This window comes from Scyliorhinus canicula, chromosome 4, assembly GCF_902713615.1.
Source record: "Scyliorhinus canicula chromosome 4, sScyCan1.1, whole genome shotgun sequence".
Lineage (NCBI taxonomy): Eukaryota > Metazoa > Chordata > Chondrichthyes > Carcharhiniformes > Scyliorhinidae > Scyliorhinus > Scyliorhinus canicula.
Genome location: NC_052149.1, coordinates 205,765,880 through 205,790,190, shown reverse-complemented (window position 1 = coordinate 205,790,190; position 24,311 = coordinate 205,765,880). Strand labels below are relative to the sequence as shown.

The 24,311-nt window shown below is 46.9% G+C and overlaps 1 protein-coding gene across 3 annotated transcripts in view; it reads left to right on the top strand.

The window, feature by feature from the left end:
* The window catches only part of LOC119965332 (solute carrier family 22 member 5-like), a 56,079-nt gene extending 46,994 nt beyond the window's left edge, over window positions 1-9,085 (top strand). For all 3 annotated transcript variants that reach the window (XM_038795951.1, XM_038795952.1, XM_038795953.1), the window contains exon 7: window positions 7,902-9,085. In XM_038795951.1, coding sequence (XP_038651879.1) covers window positions 7,902-7,986 — 85 coding nt within the window. In that variant the 3' untranslated portion in view covers window positions 7,987-9,085. The remainder of the gene's footprint in view (window positions 1-7,901) is intronic.
* The last annotated feature ends 15,226 nt before the right edge of the window (window positions 9,086-24,311 follow it).

Genomic DNA, 24,311 nt, shown 5'->3' with positions numbered 1-24,311 from the left:
TCCGCCACTACGGAGGAGGAGAATCACAGAGGCCCCAGAGAATACCAGGTCGGGCCCGCTAATAATAATCTTTACTGTACGTGCATTCCGGTATGCATTGATGTCACTGTTGAGGTGACGGAGAATCATGATCTGCCGTCAAATTGGCGCCTGCTGCAATTTTGTCGTCGGAACCTATACTCCGCCCAATCTCATTTCGCAATTTTGGCATCAGCAAACAGAATCTTGCCCATAGTTTGAGTGTGATACTTAGGGCTGGCATTAGATTAGGGTTAATTTCGGGTTCCTCTTGAAAAACATTCTTGACAACATTGTTAGTTAGGTTTAGTGTTGGGGTTGAAAGCACTATTGACACATCATTGTCACTGGGGACTTCTTTCCCTCACACAAACCAGTTAGAAAGCAACCTCGTGAATTATCGATCCAAGGAACGGTCTTCCCACCCAATCTCAAGTTCTTCATTGTTTCCGCAACTTTGCACTTTTCAGACAAAACAATAAAAGACTGGGGACATTGGACTTCATCGAGGTGGATTCAGATTTTCCACTGGTTACATTAGTTATCCGGATTCCTGTAAAACTCTTCTGACAACAACATGTCACCAGGTGTCACTGGTCACTCTGCTTCCAGCTGTCAAAACTCCCGTTTTTCCCATTAAGGTGAAGGCTTAGTTTGCTGGAATAGGTTAGATCAAAGGTTGAAGGAAATGGATAGGTCAAGGCTCATTTTTTTTGTGATAACTTTGAAAGGACAGAGTCAACTGTTGAACTGTTGAGCTTTGGCCTTAGGAAAGATGGTGGCCAGGAGTAGGGAAAGAAAAGATAAAAAGGGAAGGAGATGTGTCTTATCTCAATCCATGAGAGTCACTTCATTGTAACACCTGTCAGCATATTATTTTACTATAAGTCATTTCTAGTTTCAGAAGTAAGTGGCTAAGATGTTAAACACCGATGGGGCATTTGATTATTGGGGCTTATTTGAACTCCGCACCTACACTTTCCAGCAGAAATGCCTGGAGAACCTTGATATTACATACATAGCCCTGTGCCCCCCTACGACCTTCCAGCTGCCACTAGGATGCCTATTCTGTTTGGACATAATCCTGGAAGTTTCATTTTGTGATTTGTTGCCTCCACCTAACCCATTCAGTTAAGCACACTGCCCCCTCCAGCCACTTTGTTTTCCTTGAATTTTTGCTCCATTATGTTTTAATTTTTACTCATTATAAAATGTGAGCTGTGCCTTAGTTGGTTGTGCTTTCATCTTTGAGTCAGACGTTCAAGTCCATAGAATCTCTACAGTGCAGAAGGAGGCCATTCAGTCGATCAATTCTCCAAATGAAGACCCTCCCAAGGCTCACTCCCCTGCCCTATCCCCATAGCCCAAATTAATCTGCACATTTTTGGATACGAAGGGGCAATTTAGCACGGCCAATCCACCTAACCTGCACCTCTTTGGACACACTCCAGAGACTTGATAGATTACTCAGGGCCACACTATCAGGCAATTGAGCCAACCAGCCCCTCCTAAAATAATAGTTATAGAGCGGCAAGGTAGCACAGTGGTTAGCACTGTTGCTTCATAGCGCTAGGGTCCTAGGTTCGATTCCTAGCTTGGGTCACTGTCTGTGGGGAGTCTGCATGTTCTCCCTGTGTCTGCGTCGGTTTCATCCGGGTGCTCTGGTTTCCTCCCAGAAGTCCGGAAACACGTGCTGTTAGTTGAATTGGCCATTCTGGCTTTTCCCTCAGTGTACCCGAACAGGCGCCTGAGTGTGGCGACTAGGGGATTTTCACAGTAACTTCATTGCAGTGTTAATGTAAGCCTACTTAGCAGGATGCTGGCACATCAGCTGAGGAAACAAGAGGCGTCGAGAGTGTTGCCAATTTAAGGGAATACTATCCCACGAGCATCACCAATAACGTTGCTCTTTCGATTCGCCAATATGATACTGAGGCTCTTTTATGATATAATGTTATGTCCCAACAGCGTCGCCAATATTGTGGGTGTTTCTATTTAGCTTACTAAACCACAAGGCTTTCCCGTATATCGGTCAAATGACCACACAACCAGTTAGTCCGTTCAAGTTCAAAGATGGTTTATTTACACACAAGGGTTACTTCGACATGCAAGCACAATGTACAAGTTAAATTACACCTATCAACTACGATAACCTATACTTAACTTCAGGCGACCGGCACTGTGCAAGTGGATTAGGCCTTTATCTTGATCACGTGGCTGGTTTGAAGAAGTGGCTCTGTCTCTGCTGGGCTCATCCGTCAGGTAGCGATCGTTGGTCTTGAACTTGGCTGTCTGGTCATTATGCTGCAGTTGGGCTGGCACAGGCCGGATTCACAGGAGGCTGGCACAGGCCGGATCCAAAAAAAGACTGAATACATGGCTGTGTCCTCTTTTATCCCTCTGGGATTTCGCGCTCTTTGGCGGTTCTTAATCTTGGACCCAATAATTCGACAGGATTTCGATCACAGCCTTCAATTTTGGCCAATAAAGTGGCGGGTGCCTTGGTGGCTGGACAGGTCCTTCGCGGTCATTGACTTTGGAAGTTGGGCTCTCTGAATAAAGGGAGTGGCGTCGATCAGTCTGTGGCTGTATCGGCTTCTTGAGTGCAGTCCTATTGTTCTGGGGAAATGGGCCATTAGAATGCAAGCGATCGGGGGGTTTCGATCAGGTCTAGCTACAAATACATTTACACACAAGGACTTGTGAAGTACTGAGCCAGCGAGAACGGCAGGAGCACTGTCAGTAAAGCCTCCAGACTCGTACTTTGCAGAATGCTGCCTCCATCCGCTCCCAGACCGACCCCATCTCCACTACCCACTTCCTTTCAAATACACAGAAGCTCTGTATCTGCCTGGGTTGGCCATAATTCCCATGGTCCTTTGCAGGTGGCTACAAGAGAAATAGGGAAAAGAAAGGATTTGAAGGGGAAGACAGTGACGGACCCGGGGGCGGTGAATGAAGTGGTCCGGGAATTTTATAGCCAGCTGTATGAGTCGGAACCCTTGGATGGGGAGGAGGGCATGAATCAATTCCTGGGGAGGCTACAGTTCCTGAAGGTAAATGAGGAGCTGGTGGAGGCCCTGGGGGGCCAGATTGGGCTTAGGGAGGTGATAGATGGACGAGGGGCGATGCAATCGGGTAAAGCCCCGGGACCTAATGGATTCCCAGTGGAATTTTGTAAGAAGTTCTCTGGGTTACTGGAGACATCCTGGTTAAGGCTTTCAACGAGTCCAAGGAGCTGGGAGTACTACCCCCAACGTTATCACAGGCATCAATTTCTCTCATCCTGAAGTGTGACAAGGATCCGTAGAGCTGTGGATCGTACATGCCAATCTCCCTCTTGAATGTAGATTTCAAATTATTGGCAAAGATCCTGGCCACTCGAATAGAGGACTGTGTCCCAGAGATAATTGGGGAGGATCAGACGGGATTTGTAAAGGGCAGGCACCTGACATCCAACATTAGACGGCTTCTTAATGTAATTATGATGCCAGCGGACGGACGCGGAGAAGGCTTTCGACCGAGTGGAGTGGAAGTATCTATGGGATATTTGAGGCAGGTTTGGGTTTGGTCAGGGATTTGTGGAGTGGGTCCGGCTACTGTACCAGGGCCCGGTGGCAAATGTAAGAACTAGCCGAGTTCGGACAGAATATTTTAGTCTTTGTCGGGGGACAAGGCAAGGATGCCCGCTCTCCCCATTAGTGTTTGCCATGGTCATAGAAGCCTTAGAAATGGCTCTGAGAGCAGCGAATACCTGGAGGGGAATAGTGGGGGGGGGGGGGGGGGGGGGGGGGGGGGGGGGGGGGGGGGGCACAGGGTCTCTCTCTATGCAGACGATTTTCTGCTTTATATCACGAACTCAGTGGGAGGATGACCAAAATAATGGAGGTATTAGGAGAATTTAGGTGATTTTCAGGCTGTAAGTTAAACATGGGAAAAAGCGAGATGTTCGTGATTCAGGTATGGGGGCAGGAAAGGAGGCTGAAGGAGCTACCTTTTAAAGTGGTTGAGAGAAACTCTAGGTATCTGGGGATTCAAGTGGCAAGGATTGGGGGCAGCTTCACAAGTTAAATTTGGGCAAAGCAGTGGATCAAATGAGAAGGGATTTTTGTAGATGGGACATGCTCCCACTGACGCTGGCGGGAGGATTCAGACGATGAAAATGACTGTCCTTCCGAGACTGCTTTTCTATTTTCAGTGTCTCCCGATTTTTGTCCCAAAGGCTTTTTTCAGAAGTATGAATGTGGCAATATTGAGGTTTATATGGCGTGTCAAACCCCGAGAGTAAAGAGGGCACTTCTGGAACGGGCCCACGGGGAAGGGGGATTGGGTCTCCCAAGTTTTAGTAACTATTACTGGGCTGCCAACATATCGATTGTCAGGAAGTGGGTAGTGGAGATGGGGTCGGCCTGGGAGCGGATGGAGGCAGCATTCTGCAAAGTACAGGTCTGGAGGCTTTACTGACGGTGCCCCTGCCGTTCTCGCCGACTCAGTACTCCACAAGTCCTGTGGTGGTGGCAGCCCTGAGGGTGTGGGGGCAATGGAGGCATCAGTGTGGTCACCGATCTGTGACAACACCGGTTTGTCCCAGGGGGGCTGGATGGGGGCTTTAAGGTATGGCAGCGGGCAGGGATTGAGAGGTTTGGGGATCTATTCATCCAGGAGGGCTTCCCGACTTTGGAGACAGAGGAGGAGTACGGCTTGCCGGGAGGGAACAGGTTTTGGTATCTTCAAGTGCGGGACTTTGTATGGAGACAGGTCCCAAGCTTTCCTCGCCTCCCCCTGAGGGGACTACAGGATATAAAGTGCTGTCAAAAACAGGGGTTGGAGGTGGGAAGGTTTCGGACATATACAGGGAATTGTTATAGTGGGAAGGGGCCCCTATCAGAGAGGTGAAGAGGAGTTGGGAGGGGAGCAGGAAACTGAACTGTGGGAAAAAGCCTTGAAAAGGGTAAATGCATCCTCGTCCTGTGCTAGACTTAGGTAGTCCACAGGGCCCACATAACGGTAGCCCGGATGAGTACGTTCTTCGAGGAGGTGGAGGACAGATGTGGGCGGTGTGGGGTAGCCCGGCCAACCATGTTCATATGTTTTGGGCATGTCCGAAACTGAGGGAATTCTGGCAGGGATTTGCAGATGTTATGTCAGAAGTCCTGGAAGGTAGGGTAACTCCTAGTCCACAATTAGCAATATTTGGGGTGTCAGAAGATCTGGGGCAAAGGGCGGGGAGGGACGCCGATATTCTGGCCTTCTCCTCCCTGGTGGCCCGGAGAAGGATCTTGCTGAAATGGAGGGACTCGGAGCCCCCGAAATCAGGAGTGTGGGTCAGCGATATGGTAGAGTTTCTCAGTCTGGAGAAAGTCAAGTTTGCTTTAAGAGGATCAATACAGGGATTCGCCCGGAGTTGGCAGCCATTCACAATTTCTTTAACAAAAACTGAACGTCAGCAGTAAGGGGGGAAAGGGAAAAAGGGGGGGAGGAAAATAGGGGGTAATAATAATAATAATTAATGGTAATGTTAAATAAGCACAGGGAATTTAGTATACGGGTAATTGGGGATAGGGCGGGAGAAGTGGGGTACGTGGTTTATTGTGTGTTGGTATTATAGGGGGCATTTTGTGCGTCGACCCGCACGGTTGTTTTAGAAATGTCAATATGTTAAATTGTGAAAATTAAAAATGCTTCAATAAAATATTATATGGCGTGTAAGCCTACTTGTGACAATAATAAAGATTATTATTATCTGGTTATTGCTGTTTGTGGGAGCTTGCTGGTCACAAATTGGCTGCCGCATTTCAAATATTAAATAAAAGTGACTACACTTCAGAGGTTCCTAATTGGCTAATGTGACCAGGATGATTTGAGGTCATGAAAAGTGCTGTATAAATTGTTTTTCTTTGGTGAAATAAAATTCTAATTCTCCTCTCATTTACACCCATGGTAGTCACAGCAGTCACCAAGCGTGTAACATATTTAATTCCTAGAGGGTTGGTGATTAATAACTCTGAGGTTAATGGCAGCCCCTTTGATCGACTTTCTAATCATGCACCACATACCGTATATACTCGCGTATCATGCGACTTTTGAAGACCTAAATTGTAACCTAAATTTGGGGGGTCGCATGATACGCGAGATACAAAATTTGCGGGTGTTTTACTTGCTGTTTTTTCCGACGAGGAAGTGTATCTATAGAACATGTGGGAACCTGCACCTTTTATTGTTAATGACACTCTACCTGCTGGTTAAACAAATACAGCTTAGTAAACAGAATAAGGATTGCACTACTGATAAATCAAGACATTCATTTAATCCTTCCAGTTTGGCTTACTCGATTCATAAAGCAAATAATGCAACCCATAGTTAAGCAGATGCAGTAAAAGGCAATCATGATCTAAGGGGGCATTGTTCAGGGGCTGACTACTATTATTAAAGTTATCCAAATAAAATGTTTGATTATTGCTAGCTAGCGACTGCAACTCTAACAACAAGAACATATATGCTGTTTACTACCGGATGCCTGTTTCGCTGTATTTAAAAGATTCAAAGGCTGCGTCCTGCTGTCATTGATAAAGCAAATAACGCAACCCATAGTTAAGCAGATGCAGTAAAAGGCAATCATGATCTAAGGGGGCATTGTTCAGGTGCTGACTACTATTATTAAAGTTATCCAAATAAAATGTCTGATTATTGCTAGCTAGCGACTGTAACTCTAACAGTAAGAACATACCCTTCAACCCTGGAGAAAAGATGATACTTTCACAGTTTTTGAAATCTGCGCGTTTCCATAATAAATACATTTTTAAAAATGTACTACTGACCATCATAGGGTGTATATAATTCTTCGTTACATTATTCAATACATGGCCGTCTTTCTCCGATACAGAATTCGCGGGTGTTTTACTTGCCGTTTTTATGAATGGAAACGTCAAGTGGCAGAACGATGCTAGTAAAGACAGCTGGAAAGCTGTTCGATTCGCGAACAGCTTCTACAACAGAATCCACTCTGCAGAATCCACAGACAATGATACCATTTGGAAGTTTTAGTTTGGGCATTAATTTCCAAAAAAGTGACTCGCATGGTACATGAGATATAGCATAGAATCATGTTTTGGGGACGAAAATTTAGGGGTCGCATGATACGTGAGATCGCATGATACGCGAGTATATACGGTAACTGGTTTAGCAGTGAACTTACTATCTCCTGATCTGTCGGTCTCAATACTACAAATTACAGCAGATTTACTTGCAAAACAATGGGCATTAGCAGGAATGAAATGTCACATGGAATTTCAATGACATTGATTTGATACCATATTTGCAGTTCAGACAAGAAAAATAAGCCTAACATGTATCAATTTGGTGTGTCCTAATAGCTTAACTCTTGGCATATTTTTCTTTTAAAAAAATTTAGTGTAACCAATTCCTTTTTTTGCAATTAGGGGGCAATTTAGTGTGGCCAATTCACCTACCTGGCACAGCTTTTTGGGTTGTGGGGGTGAGACCCACGATTGGCACATTTTTCATTCCTCCTGCTCATTCATTGTTGAACATGGATAATTTGTGCTCGTTTCACTTCCCAACTGAATTGAGATTGATTTTTCTGATCGATCTGAGCTTGATAAAAGGGTGATGAGCAGACAGTAGAAAGTTTGCATCACCACTTTACCTGATATCCCAATATGTTTATATTTAGCAATCGGTGGCAAAGTAATAATGCTTTAGAAAACTCCATTATTAAATTATCTGACTCGAAACCTTTATACATTATTGAAATAAGACCATTCTGGTTGAAATAAGTAGCTCCGATCTACCCAGTAAAACAGGACAGAATGTTTCAGTGATTTTTATTATTTTTAACGGTGCTGTTTTTGATTTGATTGCAGGTTCAAAGTTAGAGATACTCCTAGAAATTACCACTATAGAAATGGAGAAAACGTTACAATGGTCAGTAAAAAGGAGGAAATTTAACCCAGCCCTGGTCACTGATCAGCAGAAATGGACAATCAGTCACGTATTTCCAGTTTATGTACTCAACTAACATTACCTCCTGGTGACATATGTTTAGCAATGAATTCAATATACTCAGGGACCATTGTCAAATACTCAGATCAACAGAAATTGGCAATATTTTGTTACTTAAATGTTCTCATTTTCATTTGGAACCAACAATGTATTCTTATGTAATACCAAACCTTGTGGTTCAGTTTGGGCTAAAAGTATATTATGTGGTCAATTTTGGTATTTGGCCAAAGGATCAGTGGGGCTCGCTGGCCAGCTGGTCACCCACACGTTGCAATTGTGAGGCGTTGACCTCAATTACATCCAGTTGGCTGTGGGGGGCATCAAGGGATGTTCTGATGCAACTCACTGTGTTAAGGCCTCGCGATATTGGGCTATCCCCTCTGTCAGCAAAGGCAAGGAGTGTGAGCCACAATCTTAAATGGGGGATTCCTGTTGCTATGAACCTGACAAAAATAATGTTGAAATAACTGTAAATGCATCTCATCAGTTCCCAACTCCTCTCACTGAAAGCCATCAGTTTTAATATAAAAAATAATTTCACCTTTGACACATACGTCAGTGAGAATTTAGATGGAAAGTAAACATTACAATTTTATCTATTATTCTTGATGGAGGTTTTGGGATTGCACATGGTACAAATTATAAACTAATATTTAGGATGTTTTTTTTAAACAAAAATCATCCCCTGGAGCAAGATGTGGATATATGTCTGCAGCCATAGTTAGATGGGAAGAAAACACTGCAATTGGATGTTTTGGGATTATATATGGTACAAATTATAAACTGACATTTACGATGTCTTTTTGAACAAAATTATCCTCTGGAGCAAGATATGGACTTATGATTTTTTTGTTTGTTGATCTCTGAATTACAATTATTCACCTTATTAGGTAACGCGAGTATTAAATCCAGGATTGTGGATTGATGACTGATTAGAAATTGTGATAAATAAGGTTGCAATTGGGATCTCATTCATTCGTTCATGGGTCTTTCCTACTTTTATACTCCATTCCGTTTGAAATAAAAACCAGTATTCTATTGCCTACTGTAAGAGTCCTTCCTCTTTTGTTCTCATTTCTTTTATTTTATTATTTTTGGTCAATGGACCATAATTGGGATGTGCCTTTAAGCAAAAGAGTACTTGCCAGGCTCATGTGTTCTGAGGTTATGTATTTTGAAGAAGAGGAGAAACCAGACTCGCCGATGCCAAGTGAATCTTAGGAGCCAGCTTTGGAGGAAGTCGGTTTGATTGGTTGACTCGCAATTAGTGGGTTGGTCCCTGCCTGATACTTTCTGAGAGAGTTTCCAGGAGCCTCTCGACCCTCAGAGGAGAAAGAGCTGTGTTTCTCCCTCTACTGCTGGTTGCCTGTTGTCTTTGTGAGTCTGCAGTGAAGATCATTACAAGTTGAAGGAAAAGAAAGTACCCAACTGAAGGACTAACCATCAGAAAGAAACTAACTAGAAGCCATCCATTTGCATCAAAGATACTTTGTCCTTTTCTTTTATTAATATTTACTTTACTTCTCAACCAGCCTTTTCCCCCTGTGTTATTTGTCTGGGCGTGTGTAGAGTATGAGGGTAGTTAGAAAGGGGTGGGGGGGGGGGGGGGGGGGGGGTTGGGAATCAGATGTTCAATAGTCAGTTACATTTTCCTGTCAGTTTTATTACAATTATTGTTAATCATAAAAGATTATTTAAATATACAAACCTGTCGGCTAGTCAATTTAACTCAACCAAAGCCACATGTATTCTAATTTCACCTGATTTGCAATTCCGGGTCAAGTGGGGCTGGAATTAACCGCACACTAGCCAAGGGTGTCATGACACTTCCCTACTACCTGCAGAACTTGCACGGTAGCATTTTGTGATTTCTGCCGAGGACCCCCAAATCTCTCTGTGCTGCAGCTGTCTGCAGTCTTTCTCAATTTAAATAATCTTCAACTTCTTTATTCTTTCCACCAAAGTGCAAAACTTCACATTTTCCTGCATTATTTCCATCTGTTTTGGTATTTAACCTGTCCATATTCCACTGTAGGCTATTTGGGTGGGATTTTCCAGCCGGTCCCGCCAGCGCGATGTTCTGATCCTGCCGGCAATGACTCCCCGTCGCAAGTTCCCCAGTAGCGGAATGTGCCAACAACGGGAAACCCCATTGACTGTGGCAGGACCAGAAGATCCTGCCACCGGTGCTAATGGCAGGCACCTCCGTTGCCACAAAACATACCGCAGGGGATGCGGAGAATCCTGCCCTTTGTCATCCTCACCACTTGCCATCCCATCTATTTTTGTGTCACAGTGAACTTGATAGTAATACATTCACTCCCCTCGTCTGTCACTAATGCATGTTGTGAATAATTGTGGCCCCAGCACTGATCCTTGTGGCACTGCATGAATAACAGATACCATCCTGAAAATGTCTCTCTTATCCCAACTCTGTCTTTCATCATTTCGTCAATCCTCTATCCATGCTAATATACTACCCCAACACCATGGGCTCTTGTCTTATTAAGTAGCATTTAGTGTGATACCTTATCAAAAGTTTTTTGAAAATCCAAATATATTACATATGCTGGTTACTCTTATGCCTGTATGCACCTCAAAGAATTCGAACAAATTTGTGAAGCATAATTTCCACTTCATGAAGCCATTCTGACTCTGCTTGATTATATTATGTATTTCTAAATGCTCTGCAATTACATCCTTAATAATGGACTCTTGGCACAGTGGTTAGCATTGCTGCCTACGGCGCTGAGGAACCGGGTTCGAATCCCGGCCCTGGGTCACTGTCTGTGAGGAGTTTGCACATTCTCCCTGTGTCTGCGTGGGTTTCACCCCCATAACCCAAAGACATGCAGGTTAGGTGGATTGGCCACGTTAAATTGCCCCTTAATTGGAAAAAATGAATTGGATATTCTAAATTTATATTTTTAAAAAATAATGGACTCTTAATATTTTCCCAATGACCGATTGTAAGCTGACTGCTAACTGGAGTTTTTGTCTCCTCCCTTTTTTAATTAGGATGTTATGTTGGCAGTTTTCCAATCCTCTGGGACTTTTCCAGAATTTAAGGATTCTGGGAAGATTTCTACCAGTGCATCCACTATCTCTGCAGCTACTTCCTTTTGTATCCGAGGATGCAACCAACAGGTCCAGGGACATTATCAGCCGTTAGCCCAATAGTTTTCCTAATACTTTTTAACTAGTGTTAGTTATTATATTATTGCCTCACCCTGTTTTGCATCTTGTTTATTTAGTATTTTTGAAATGCCATAAGTGTCTTCTACCATGAAGACTGACACAAAATATTTATTTAACTCTTCTGTCATTTCCTGGTTGCCTCCCCACTCAATCTTTAAGGGGCCTATGTTCACTTTGGATTCTCTATTTTTATATTTTTAAAGGCGCTCTTGCTGTTGTTTTTATATGACTTGTTAGCTTCCCTTCATAGTTTAGCATCTTTTTTTTTGTCATCTTTTGGTTTTTAAAACTTTCCCAATTTTATGGCTTACTTCTAATCTTTGCCACATTGTATGTGTTTTCCTTGAATTTAGTTAACTTCCTTTGTTTGTTAAGATTGATTTATTTCCTTCCCAGAATCCTTCTTCTTCACAAGGATATGTCTTTGATCTGAGTCATGGACTATTTTCATAAATGTCTGCCATTGCCGATCAATTGTCTTTTCTGCTAAACTCCTTTCCCAGTCCAACTGTCAAACTAAAATACTAAATTCTACCACATTATGGTCACTGTTTCCTCAGAGATATTTTACTCTGTGTTTGTTTATTAAAACTGCCTCATTACACATCACCAGATTCAATATTGTTGATCCCTGGTTGGATCCAAAACATATTGTTCAAGGAAATTGTCCCAAATACATTTTTAAAAAATAAATTTAGAGTACCCAATTATTTTCTTCCAATTAAGGCACAATTTAGCGTGGCCAATCCACCTACCCTGCAGATCTTTGAGTTATAGAGGTGAAACCCACACAGACACGGGGAGAATGTGCAAATCCATACGGACAGTGACCCAGGGCCGGGAGGGGATGGGGGCCTCCACGATGCCCAAGCCCGCAATTTGGGACTAACGGTCGGCAAGCGCGCATAATCCGGGAGGGGTCTTCCTTCTTCCGCGCCGGGCCATGTTGCGCGGTGTGGAAAAAGGCTGCTGCCCGCATGCACAGACCCACGCCGGCAGTGCAGGGCCACATATCGGCGCCAGAGCTGCGTGCTGCACTCCAGCGTCGTGCTGGCCCTCTGTGGGCCACTGAATCGCTGGGCCAAGAGGCCCATTGACGCTGGTGTGAAACACTCCGGTGTTTACACCGGCTTCAACACTTAGCCGGGATTTTGGAGTTAGCACAGGGCTAAATCGCTGACTTTGAAAGCAGACCAAGGCAGGCCAGCAGCACGGTTCAATTCCCGTACCAGCCTCCCCAAACAGGCGCCGGAGTGTGGCGACTAGGGGCTTTTCATAGTAACTTCATTTGAAACCTACTTGTGACAATAAGTGATTTTCATTTCATTCATTTATACCTGCAAGGACAGTACAAGCCACTATCTATCTCGTAAGGTGAACAGTAGATTTTGACCACAGGCTTGTCAGCCTACAACTGACTCATTAATTGACCAAATAGCCAGACCTAAACTTCTAGACTTTGGAAAGTTTAAATATTACATTTCGAGACTTGCAACTCAGTCTGCTGTTTAAACTTCAGCCTGCAAGCATCAAAGCAGGACTCCAGATTGACTATTAGCCTGCATCGAATCTAACCTCCTTGGAGCCCCTTTCACTGGATGTTTCCTGCTATAGCTTGCCAGGCAGACCAAGTCTCTGTATACCAACCTCACCTTACTGCAGTGTCATAAACTTCAAAGAAATTCTGTAAACATTGCTTTGGTTAGCCACCCAAACTGTAGGTCATCTATGAGTGAAACTCACTAGTCTCTGATTTCTGAACTGTGACGATTAAGTGAACTGATATCCATATTTGTGGTGCCTTTCCTGTTAAGTTTTTTCAATGTTTCCTATCTTATTATGTGCTTGTGTGTGTATGAAGTTGTGCCCATTTCCCTGGTTTGAATGTGTGAATAAATAATACTTCTGATTTAACCCTAATGAGAGTTTGCTGTGAGTCACTTTAAAAATTGACATAAACAGAAGGTCGGTGAAACACGGCAGAGCCCATTTCAAAAATTATAACACCTCTTGTGGACAGACAGTAAGAAAATAAAGGAATTCACTTTTGCCTCCCTCACCACTCTGTAAGTGGTCTTTATTCTGCCATATTGCTGAAGGTTATGTAATGTTTTTGAGTTTGATCCTGAAGGACAAAGGAAAGGAATATAGGAATGGAAGAATGTCATTTAGCGCAATGAATCTTTCCACCATTCAATTAGATCATGGCAGATCGTCTATCTCAACGATATCACCATATTCTTCCCAAGATATGTCCATGCCCCTTGATGTCATTAGTTTCCAGAAATCTATTAATTTCAGTCTGGAACATGCTCAATGATTAAGCTTCCACACCTTTCTGGGGTAGAGAATTATAAAGATTCACCAGATTTAGGTGTACAAAATTATGAAGGACATAGGAGGAAACATTTCCATTTAGTAGAGTGGTCAATAACTAGGGCTCATTGATGTAAGGAGCCCTTACATCATTTATAGGAGGTTTGAGGAAAACCTTTTTCAGAGGGTATTGAGAATCTGGAACTCACTGCCTGAAAGAGTGGTAGAGGTGGGAATCCTCACAGCATTTAAGAAGCATTTAGATGAGGCGACATAACATACATATTGACCAAGTGCTGGAAAGCGGGATTAGAATAGATAGGTGCTTGATGCCCGGCACAGACACAATGGGCTGAAGGGCCTCTTTCTGTGCTATAAAATTCTGTGACCCTCTGAGTGAAGACGTTGCTCCTCATCTCAGTACTAAATGGTCTCTCTTATTCTGAGATTAGATTCCCTGGTTCTAGACTCACCAGCCAGGGAAGCATCCTATCTACAACCATCCTGTCACACCCTTTAAGAATTTTTGTAAGTCAATGAGATTACTTCTCATTCTTCAAAACTCTCAAGAATTCAGGTCCAGTTTCATCAATCTCTCCTCATGGGACAATCCTGTCATCTCAGGGGTTAGTCTGGTGAACCTCCGTTGGACTCCCTCTATGGCAAGGATAGTATTTTTTAGATATGGAGTCCAAAGGTACACACAATACTTTGGATGCGGTCTCACCAAAGCTCTATGCAATTTCAGCAAGAAATTAGCTGTTTTTCCACTGTTTAATTTCTTGTTCAGTTCAGGTCGTCTCACTCAGTAGCTCTGTGTATTGCTTTTTCACTACTGGTAGCTCCAATGCAGCTTTTTCTGAAGTAGCAGTCACCATCTTTTTTTAAATCCTCATGTCTTTCCAGCCGCATCTTAGTTCTTCAAGGAGTCTTTCAAAACCACAACTTCTTTGAGTACCTGTTGTGCCTGCTTTATGTGCCTGGCTGTACAGTCAGTTATGTTTTCCCAACTCCCACTTTAATTTGCCAACAGTGGAATTAGAGGTTGTTGTTTCCTCTTGGTATCTTTGTGAAGCCTCTAAAATTTGTTTGTTCATATCTCAAAAAAGTTTGATTCATTGAAAACTTTAATTTACCTTGTGTTTTCAACAGTATTTACTCAGTTTGAATCTTGCACTTCAAATCTTCCAGTCCTTCTGCAGGGATTGTTTATTTTGGATTTTCTCTGATAGCTTTCCATCATTCACAGACAGCTGCTTGCTCTGCATTGTCATCTGTTTTTGGAATTTGGGTAATGTCTTTGCCTTTCCAAACAGATATTTTATTGAGATTTATGAAAAGTTTTTTGCAACTCTGCCACTTACCTGTGGTTTGCTCAGGTGATATATTTTTCTCTTGCCTCGCTTTACTGCAGATTTTCCATTCCAGAAATTTAAGATTAAAATATTAATCAATGGCATTCAATAATTCATCAAAGCTGGTTGAGGAGACAGCAATACTCTGCATCAGGATTACTTTGTCAGTGTGTTCAACAAGCAACTATAAAAGGTCTTCTGATTTCTTACTGAGACCTCATGTTCTTCATTCGTTTAAAAATTCTGGAGCACACAATTATTTTTAGTTGAGATCTTGGGATGAGTTTAAACTGATCTGGTAAATTACATTCTTGATCCATGGCCATTTAATATTTATCTGCAGTCATGGCTTTAAATGTGGTTGTCATTTGAAAATTGCTACAGCTTTACATGTTGTTTTCACTTTAGGAACAGCTGTGCAGGAGCCATTTTTCTCTCTGCTCTTCTTCCGTAATTGTCAGGGTTCTGCAGGCTCTCGCACTGATCTTTGAACGTTTTAACTGCAGGAAACTTTCAAAATAAAGGGCTGACTTTTCCGCTTTCCACTACAGGCAGTGAGAATTGCAATCAGACGGAGAGCAGTGCACAGAGAAAAATGCAATTTGCGCCTGGCACCCATGGGATGCACTAGTGTCAGGTGTAGGGTAGTGTGGATTCAGAAGGGCTGATGTGTTCCAGCACCTCTCCTGTGGGAGTCATCGGCATGGGCCCCATCACTTCCTCCTCCCTCTGGTTGCTCGCTGACCCCCAGGCTACTCCGTGGGACAGAGGTGAGTCCGGAGTGAGCTCTATTGTCACTTGGTGCTGCCAGTCCTGGAGGCCCACCCTTGTCTGAGCCATGGTCTCGATGCCCTTAGCCATGAGGCTGGGACATGTCTCTCAGTGAGTGAGATATGTCCCTCACTACCTCGGTCATGCCCCTCACTGCCTCAGTCATGTCCCTCTGTGCCTTTGACATGTTTCTCTGTGACTGGGTAAGGTCAGTCAGCATCTGGCCGATACTCTTGATGCCCTCAGCCATGACCCTTTGCGAATGGGCCAAGCTCTGGAGCGCTGCAGCAATGTCCGTGTGCCTCTGGGACATGTCTGCCTGTGATTGGGCTCCTATCCTTCGCCTCAGCCATTGACCGCAGGTTTGCCCCAAGTCTTGGACGTTGTGACCTATGGCTCTGAATTCTTGCCCCAGGCCTTCAACAGCGGACACCACCCGTTTAGTGTTGGCATACCTATCATGAATTCTCGGCAACATCTCCTGCACCTGAAAGTGGTTGGACTCCTCCAGCTGTACCTGCAGGTGCTGTAAAGTTTCTGACACCCCCTCCTGTAAATCCTGACTCTGTGTCTGCATTTCTACCGGTTATGAGATCATACTTTGCTGAAACTGACCCCTGTCCAGACGACAGCTGGTTCATGGGATCAGGCAGCCCTCCCACTGCCCGCGGCCTTCGGAGTCCCTGCCTGCACCTGATATGCTGCAGCATTTGTGTAGTACACACTAGAAGGTGACAAGAGCCTCTTCACTAGAATGTCCCAACGAGGTGATAGTCTCTCCAATGGTGGAGGGTGCAGTAGACAGCAGTGACGAAAAGTTGGTGTCCTACTGGGAGTGGTGATCCGGAGTGTGCTGGGATGTGGCTGAGGGGCAATGACCCTGGAAGACCCAGCCTCGTCTGATGGTGATCTTGGGAAGGGGTAGTCTGTGGGGGAGGGGTAACTCACTTGCTATAGGGACATCAGCACGAGAATGAAATCTCATGCCAAATGTCAACTTCCGTGTCAGCCACTGCCCTTTCCTCGGCGTTATCCTAGCTGCATTGCCCTCTCCTCTGTAAAGGTGTGGACCCGCAAGTCAGGAATACCCGCTCCGGTCTTCTGCCTCTCATGCCTGTTATGGGCCACCTTATCAAAGAGGACATAGAAAGAACATAATGAGACGCTGGGGGATAAATTCTACGGCGGATCTGTAACTTGTGGCATGTGTGTGCAAGGCTCCTGGCTAAGAGGACAATACAGGTGTTTGGTTTGGTGGAGGGTGGGATGTAAGGGAGATGTAGGTAGATAGCGTGTGGTTGGCCTCTAGGGGATTGAGGGCTGGGTGATGTGAGGAGTGAGGAATGGAGGTGATGCCAGGTCACAGACTCACCCGAGCTGCCCTAAGGAGGTCATTCATCTTTTTACGGCATTGGCTTTGGTCCTAATTGTGAGGCTGGCAGCACTGAGTGCCTCTGCCACTTCCTCCCAGGTGCTGTTGACTACAGCAAGCTTGAATCTGCGGCTCACCCTGGGGAAGAGGGTGTCCCTCCTGCACAGCGTCCAGAATTCTGTCCACTTCACAATAATGAAATCGCAGTGCTGGTCACCTCTGGGCCATCTTCTTGCCTAGAATGAGAGTGCGTAGTGAGTGGAGTATTTATAAACAGCTCCGTCTCATCAGGCTCATTATTGCAAATTCCGACGAATCAGAATCAGACAATCTGGTGAGCAGGCGAAGATTATACTGCATGGCAGCAGAAGACTCTTGCTACTGGATTCTCCGTTCCTGAGACTAAGTGTTGAAGCCGGGGCAGGATTCATGGAGTTCTACGACAGCAAACCTGGCGCTGCACTTGGACCGATTCAATGGCCGTTAAGGGGCTAACACCAGAGACATGTGGAACACAGTCGATTCCATAGAGGAATGGTGCTGCTTTCTGCACCCCTGCCAAATTACCTGGTGTCTAGTTTTCTGGCCTTACAGGCCCTAACACTACGCCTAGGTGGTTCCTCCAGGAATGGAGGTGGACTGCTGTAACTCCTGCCTTGCGATTAGCACCCACGTTGTCGCACGCTTCCTGGGGCGGCCAGGCCTGGATGAGGCCGGCTGCACCTCAGATGTCTGGGGGTGGCATGGTGCCACCCTGTTCTGCATAGGGAGTGATCCCCGACTGGGACTGTGCCACCTCCCTCTGGGACTGGGCCATCTCCCTCTGGGGAGATGCCGGCCAGCACTTGGGCAATGGCGTTGATGCTCTCATTGGCCTGCTGGGACTGGGCCACACTGAGGAGCGCCACTGCAATCTGCAGCTGGCTCTGAGTGAGCTGCCTGTGAGTGGGCAGCCCTTTCCAGGGCCACGGCCCCCGCATGCACAGAATGCTCCAGGCCTTGCAAAACCTGACCCATATCCCACACCATCGCCCCCATTGCCTCCACCGCGGACACCACCCATGCAGTTTCGGCCTGGGTGCACGAATGACCTGCACCACTCCCTGCTTCCTGCAGGCATTGGTGAGGTGTGAAGTGGTGAGGGCTGTTGGTGTGGGGGGTGAGGGGCTGAGGGGTGGGCGCACATGTGTCGTGAGGAGCCGCAACCAGCAGGGGGTCTCACTTGGTAGCACCCTCTGACCTCCGCATCGGCGACCACCCTCTTCTTTGGTCCGCCAGTGATGTCGCGTGCCCTCTGCTTGAGCATGGTGAGGGGACGTAGGTCTTTCGGTCTCCCTCCGATCTTCTGCCGATCCCGGCAGCTATGCATGAACTTCTCCTGGGGGAGGGAAACACAGACACCAACAGTGTTCGAGTGTCGCATGCATGCAGCCCAGGGGTTGGGTCTCTGACAGCATTAGTGCACATGGCACCCGGCCATTGTGGCTGGCATGGATGGGTGCAGCCATGTGGGTCTGGGTGGGGGACGGACCGTCCCCCTGGGGGGGGGGAGGGGTCAGATGTGTGTGGGGTAAGGGGCTTGGTGTCAGGGGCACAGTGCTGGGTACTCACCCTAGCTGCCCTGAGGGAGTTGTGCAGCTTCTTTCTGCACTGGTCAGTTGTCTGGGCCACCTCCACCTACGCACGTCAAACAATGGCGCCTGCTGTCCTGCGGCTCGCTCCGGGGTGTAACACTAGCCTCTCCTCCACGTCATCCAGGATGGTCTCTAGCTCCCCGTCCCTAAATCGCGGCGCTGCTCTCTGCACCACGATCTTGCCTGCAATGCTGTGTGGGGGGGGGGGGGGGGGGGGGAGAGAATATTTAACTCAAGCCGTCAAGTCAAAGACGGATCCGCCGAATCGGCAGCACGTCTGTCACACGTTGCACATTGCGTCGGTGCTAGCCCCTTGAAGCTGCGGGGACCACTCCAGCACTGACCTAGCCCCCTAGGAAGGGGAGCATTCCTGATTATTGAGGACCATTAGTGCCAGAGTGGTTGGCGCCGCTTTTCACGCAGGCGTCAGAACTTGGCCGCTGGATTGGAGAATCCCGGCCCAAGGCTTGTACAACGACGTCAACATTTAGCCCCGCATTGGGAGAATCCAGCCCATTCTTTTTGTCTTGGCCTGCTCCCCTACTCCATCTAGTGGTAGGGTAAAATATTACATTACTTTTTAATGTCCGAGACATTATACATGTGGTTAGCACTGTTGCTTCACAGCGCCAGGGTCCCAGGTTAGATTCCCAGCTTGGGTCACTGTCTGAGCGGAGTCTGCATGTTCTCCCCGTATCTGCGCGAGTTTCCTCCGGGTGCTCCGGTTTCCTCCCACAGTCCAAAGAGGTGCTTGTTAGGTGAATTGGACATTCTGAATTCTCCCTCTCTGTACCTGAACAGGCACCAGAATGTGGCAACTAGTGGATTTTCACAATAACTTCATTGCAGCGTTAATGTAAGCCTATTTGTGACAATAAAGATTATTATTATATGTGCCCTGTGTACAACCTTAAACTGTATCAGGCTCTTCCTTGCGCACGAGGAGTTTGCATTTACCCTTCGGAGTGCCTCACTCCATAAGCCCCAATTTATCTCCCTTCCTAGCTCCCCTTCCCATTTTCCTTAATCTTCACCACCCACTCACCCCCCTGCTCTCCCAGCTACCTGTATATATATCTCCAATTCTACCCTCCCCTTCCACATCCGGAAGTAGCAGTTGCTTCAGCAGGGTGTACCTCGGCAACCTTGGGAACTCCTTCCAAATCTTCCGTACAAAGTCCCTTACCTGCAGGTACCTGAACTCACTCCCTCTCAGGAGCTCTACCCTCTCCCACAAATCCTCCAGACTGGCAAACCCTTTCTCCAGGTACAAATCCCTCACCTTGACCAACTCCACTTCTCGCCACCTCCTATACATGCCATCCATCCCCCCCCCCCCCCCCCCCCGATCAAACCCGTGCTTCTCACACAACGACACTAACTCGTTCCAGATCTTCAACGTGGACTGCACCACCGAGCTCCCTGAGTATCTGCTCGGCGCCATTGGCAACACTGCCATCACCATAGCCCTTAAACTCAACCCCTTACAAGATTCCTCCCCCATCATAACCCATTTTACCCCGTCTCCTTCCCACCATCACCGCATCTTCTCTGCATTTGCCGCTCAATAGTAATAAAGCAGATGCGGCAAAGCCAAACGCCCCCTCTGGCTCTGTCTCTGCAGCAGGTTCCTCCTGACCCTTGGCACCCTTTCCGGCCATACAAAGTCCGAAATAATCATGTCCAGTTTCTGAAAAAAGGCCATCGGTATAAAAACCGGAAGTGTCTGGAAAATGAACAGGAACAGCAGAATATTCATCTTTACGATTTGGACCCTCCCCACCAAAGTCAAATCCCACCTCCTAAGATCCCCCCATGCCTCCTCCACCAGCTTTGACAAGTTACACTTGTGGAGCATTGTTCATTCCTTCGCCACCTGAATCCCCAGGTACCTGAACCTGTCCCTAACCACCTTAAATGCATCCCCCCTAAATTGACTCACCATCCCAACTCATTTGCCGGGAACACTTCACTTTTCCCTACATTTAATTTATACCCTGAGAACACCCCAAACCTCCCCAATAGGCCTATGATCCTCTCCAAAAGGTCCAAACATACAACATTAGGTCGTCAGCATTAAGCAACACCCGGTGTTCCCTCCGTTCCCTCATAATCCCCTGCCACTCCGCCGACCCCCTGAGAGCCATTGCCAGAGGCTCTATAGCAAACAACAGCAGCGTGAGCAGGCACATCTGCCTTGTTCCCCTGTGCAATTCGAAGTTCTGTGAGCTCATATCGTTTGTCCACACATTTGCGCTCGGTGCCACATATAGTAGGTGCACCCTCGCCACAAATCTCAGCCCAAACCCAAACCTTCCCGAACCTTAAACAGGTACCACCACTCCACCTGGTCGAATGCCTTCTCTGCGCCCATGGACACCACTAACTCCGGTACATGGGCTCCCGATGGATTCATGACTACATTTAACAACCTCCTTATATTTCTGGAGAACTGCTTGCTTTTACAAAGCTGTTTGGTCTTCCGCAATCACCCCTGGGGCACAATCTTCCATCGATCCCACCAATAACTTAGCCAGCACTTTCATGCCTACGATATGGGCCTATATGACCCATATTTCACCGGTCCTTCCCCTTTTTCGGGATTAATGTGTTCATTGCCTGCATCATCTTCTCCGGCAGCTCACCCTTCTCCAGCGCCTCGTTAAATGCCCCAAGAGATGTGGTGCCAGGTCCGTCGCAAACCCCTTGTAGAAGACCCAGGGCCTTCCTCGACTTCATACCCCTTTTACTGAGCAATATCTCCCTCAGCACCAGGGGCTCCTCTAGCACCTGCCTCTTCTCTCCTTCCAGCTGAGGAAACTCCAGCTCATCTAATAACTGTCCCATGTCCCCCTCCTCTCTCCCTGGGTCCGCCCTGTATAATTCTCTGTAATCCTCCATAAATGCCTTATATATGTTCCTCGGCTCCGACACTACATCCTCAGACCCAGTCCGTACGTTCAATACATCCCTGGACGTGGCCTGCCTCCATAGCTAGTGCATGAGGATGCGGCTCGCCTTCTCTCCATATTCATACTGCACCGCTCTTGCTTTATGCAGCTGCCCTACCGCCCTTCCCATTGTCAGCCTATTGAATTGCTCCTGCCCTGTAACATTTTCCTCCTCGCCAATCCCTCTGTGGTACGCACCCTCGAGTACTCGTTAACCACCTCCACTATCTCATTCATTAGATGGTCATTTTTCTCCCTCCTTTTCCTATCCGCATGAGCTTTGAACAAGATAATCTCCCCCCCCGGACCACCACTTTTAGCACTTCCCAAAAGGTGGCCACCGACAACTCTCCGTTCTGGTTTAACTCCACATAATCCATAATCACCGCCCGCACCTTCCGCTCCATCCGCCAACAACTCTGAATCAAACCTCCACCCCGGTCTCTTCTCCCATCCCGATCTAAGCCGAATCACCAGCCAGTGGGATGCATGGTCCGAAATTATTATCCCCGCGTACTCTGCCCCCTCCACCCCTAACAAAATCTCCTGGATCACCACAAAATAGTCAATTCTGGAATACACCTGATAAACATGCGAGGAAAAGGAACACTCCCTTCCTCTTGGGTTCTTGAAGCACCATGGATCCACCAGACCAACGTTTCCATAAATGCACCCGGCCCCTTTGCCATTCGTACCCTATCCATCGGCCCGGAGCTCGACCTATCCACCTTCGGCTCTAGGACACAATTAAAATCCCCTCCCATGATCCCATGGTGTGTGGCCAAGTCCGGGATCGCTGCCAGCAACCCCTTCATAAAACCTACATCATTCCAATTCGGCTACCCTTCTAATACCCCACTCACAATTGCGTATCTCCCACCAGGGTTCCTTATTTCCTCCGCGCTCACAAATCACGTCTTCTTGCTCATTAAAATTGCCACTCCCCGCGATTTTGAATCAAATCCCAAATGGAAAAGCAGCCCGTCCCACCCCTTCCATAGCCTACCTGGTCCTTCACGCAGAGGTGTGACTTCTGCAGAAAGACAACCTCCGCTTTTAATCTCCTGAGGTCCGCAAACACCCGTGACCTTTTAACTGGTCCATTGAGTCCCCGCACGCTCCACGTTATTAGCCTTACCGGAGGCTTACGCCTCGATTCCTCTCTACCGTCCGTCATCTTCCCCGTTTAACTCCCACCCAGCTAATTCCACCCCCTTCCTAGCCCATCCAAGATGGCAGTCTTCTCCTCCCCTGACCATGTCTCTATCCCCCATTGCCACATAGCATCACCCTCCCTGTCACCCCCCTCCCCCACGGCCACCTTTGTCGGCCTTCTCGCCCAACTCACCTCCGCTCACCAGCATTACTTGCTAGTGTGGCAGCCCCTGCCCAAAGGCTCCTCCCAATGACTTCCCCTTACCCTCCCCCACCCAAACATACATCTGAACTCCTGGTCACCTGCCCTGAGAGCAAGCAAACAAGAGATAAAACACAAAGAGCCCTATAAAGCAGCAAGGGGGTGTGGGGTTGGTGAGAACCATCCCCTCATAAACATTTCACCCTGATATCCTTTATCAACCCAACAATAAATAAAACTCAATTTAAAAAAAAAGAACCCGATCCAGATCAGAGGAAAAGAAACCCCCCTCAATCCCTACCCCCACTACACCCACATGACAAAGTGCCAGCTCCCCAGAATTGTTCCACTCAGTCCCCCAGTTTATGTTCCTTGATGAAGTCCTCGGCCGCTTCTGGAGTGTCGAAGCAATATTCCCAGCCTTCAAACGTCACCCATAATTTCGCTGGGTACAGCACCTCAAACCTGATCTACTGCCAATACAGCACCGCCTTGACCTTGTTGAGCCCTGCACGCCATTTCTCTGGCTCGGCTCCAATGTCCTGATATATTTGTGATGGAGATGTCGGCATTGGACTGGGGTGGGCACAGTAAGAAGTCTGACAAGACCAGGTTAAAGTCCAACAAGTTTGTTTGGAATCTCTCGCTTTCACCTGATAAAGGAGCTGCGCTCCGAAAGCTAGTGACTCCAAACAAACATGTTGAACTTTAACCTGGTGTTGTAAGACGTCATACCGATATATTTCCCATTCACAGTTGCGCTTTTCCCAGGCCAAACGCCGGATCTTCTCTTTCTCCACGAACTTGTGGAGTCTCACGATCACCGCCCATGGCAGTTTCCCAGCTCTAGGCTTCTACCTCGAAGACCTGTGCTCTTTGTCCACTTCAGGGGCCTTATCCAGCACCCACTCCGCCACCAACTCTGCGAGCATCTTGGACACGCACCTCGTGGCACTCACGGTTCCACTCCTTCAGGCTCAAGTTCTGCCTCGTCGAACTCTTGCTCCTCCACCTTTGCCCTCAATGTCTTGCAATGGGCTCCTCCGCCTCCAATACCCCCACTTGATTGCTGTGATCTGACATTACCCTTTCAAGCTCTCAGATCTGAAACCCCTGCACATTTCTTCACCCTCTTCCTCGAACTCTTCATGGGTGCCACAGTCCCTTCGATGGCCTTTGATCGATCCTCCCGCATCTCCTTCCTCTGCTGGCGGAACTCATCTTTGATAAAAGCCATCAACTGCTCCATCTGGGGCTTTCTGATTTGCACGAGCCCTTCCCCCTCCGCCATCGTTCCACTGGCTGCCGCACCACAGG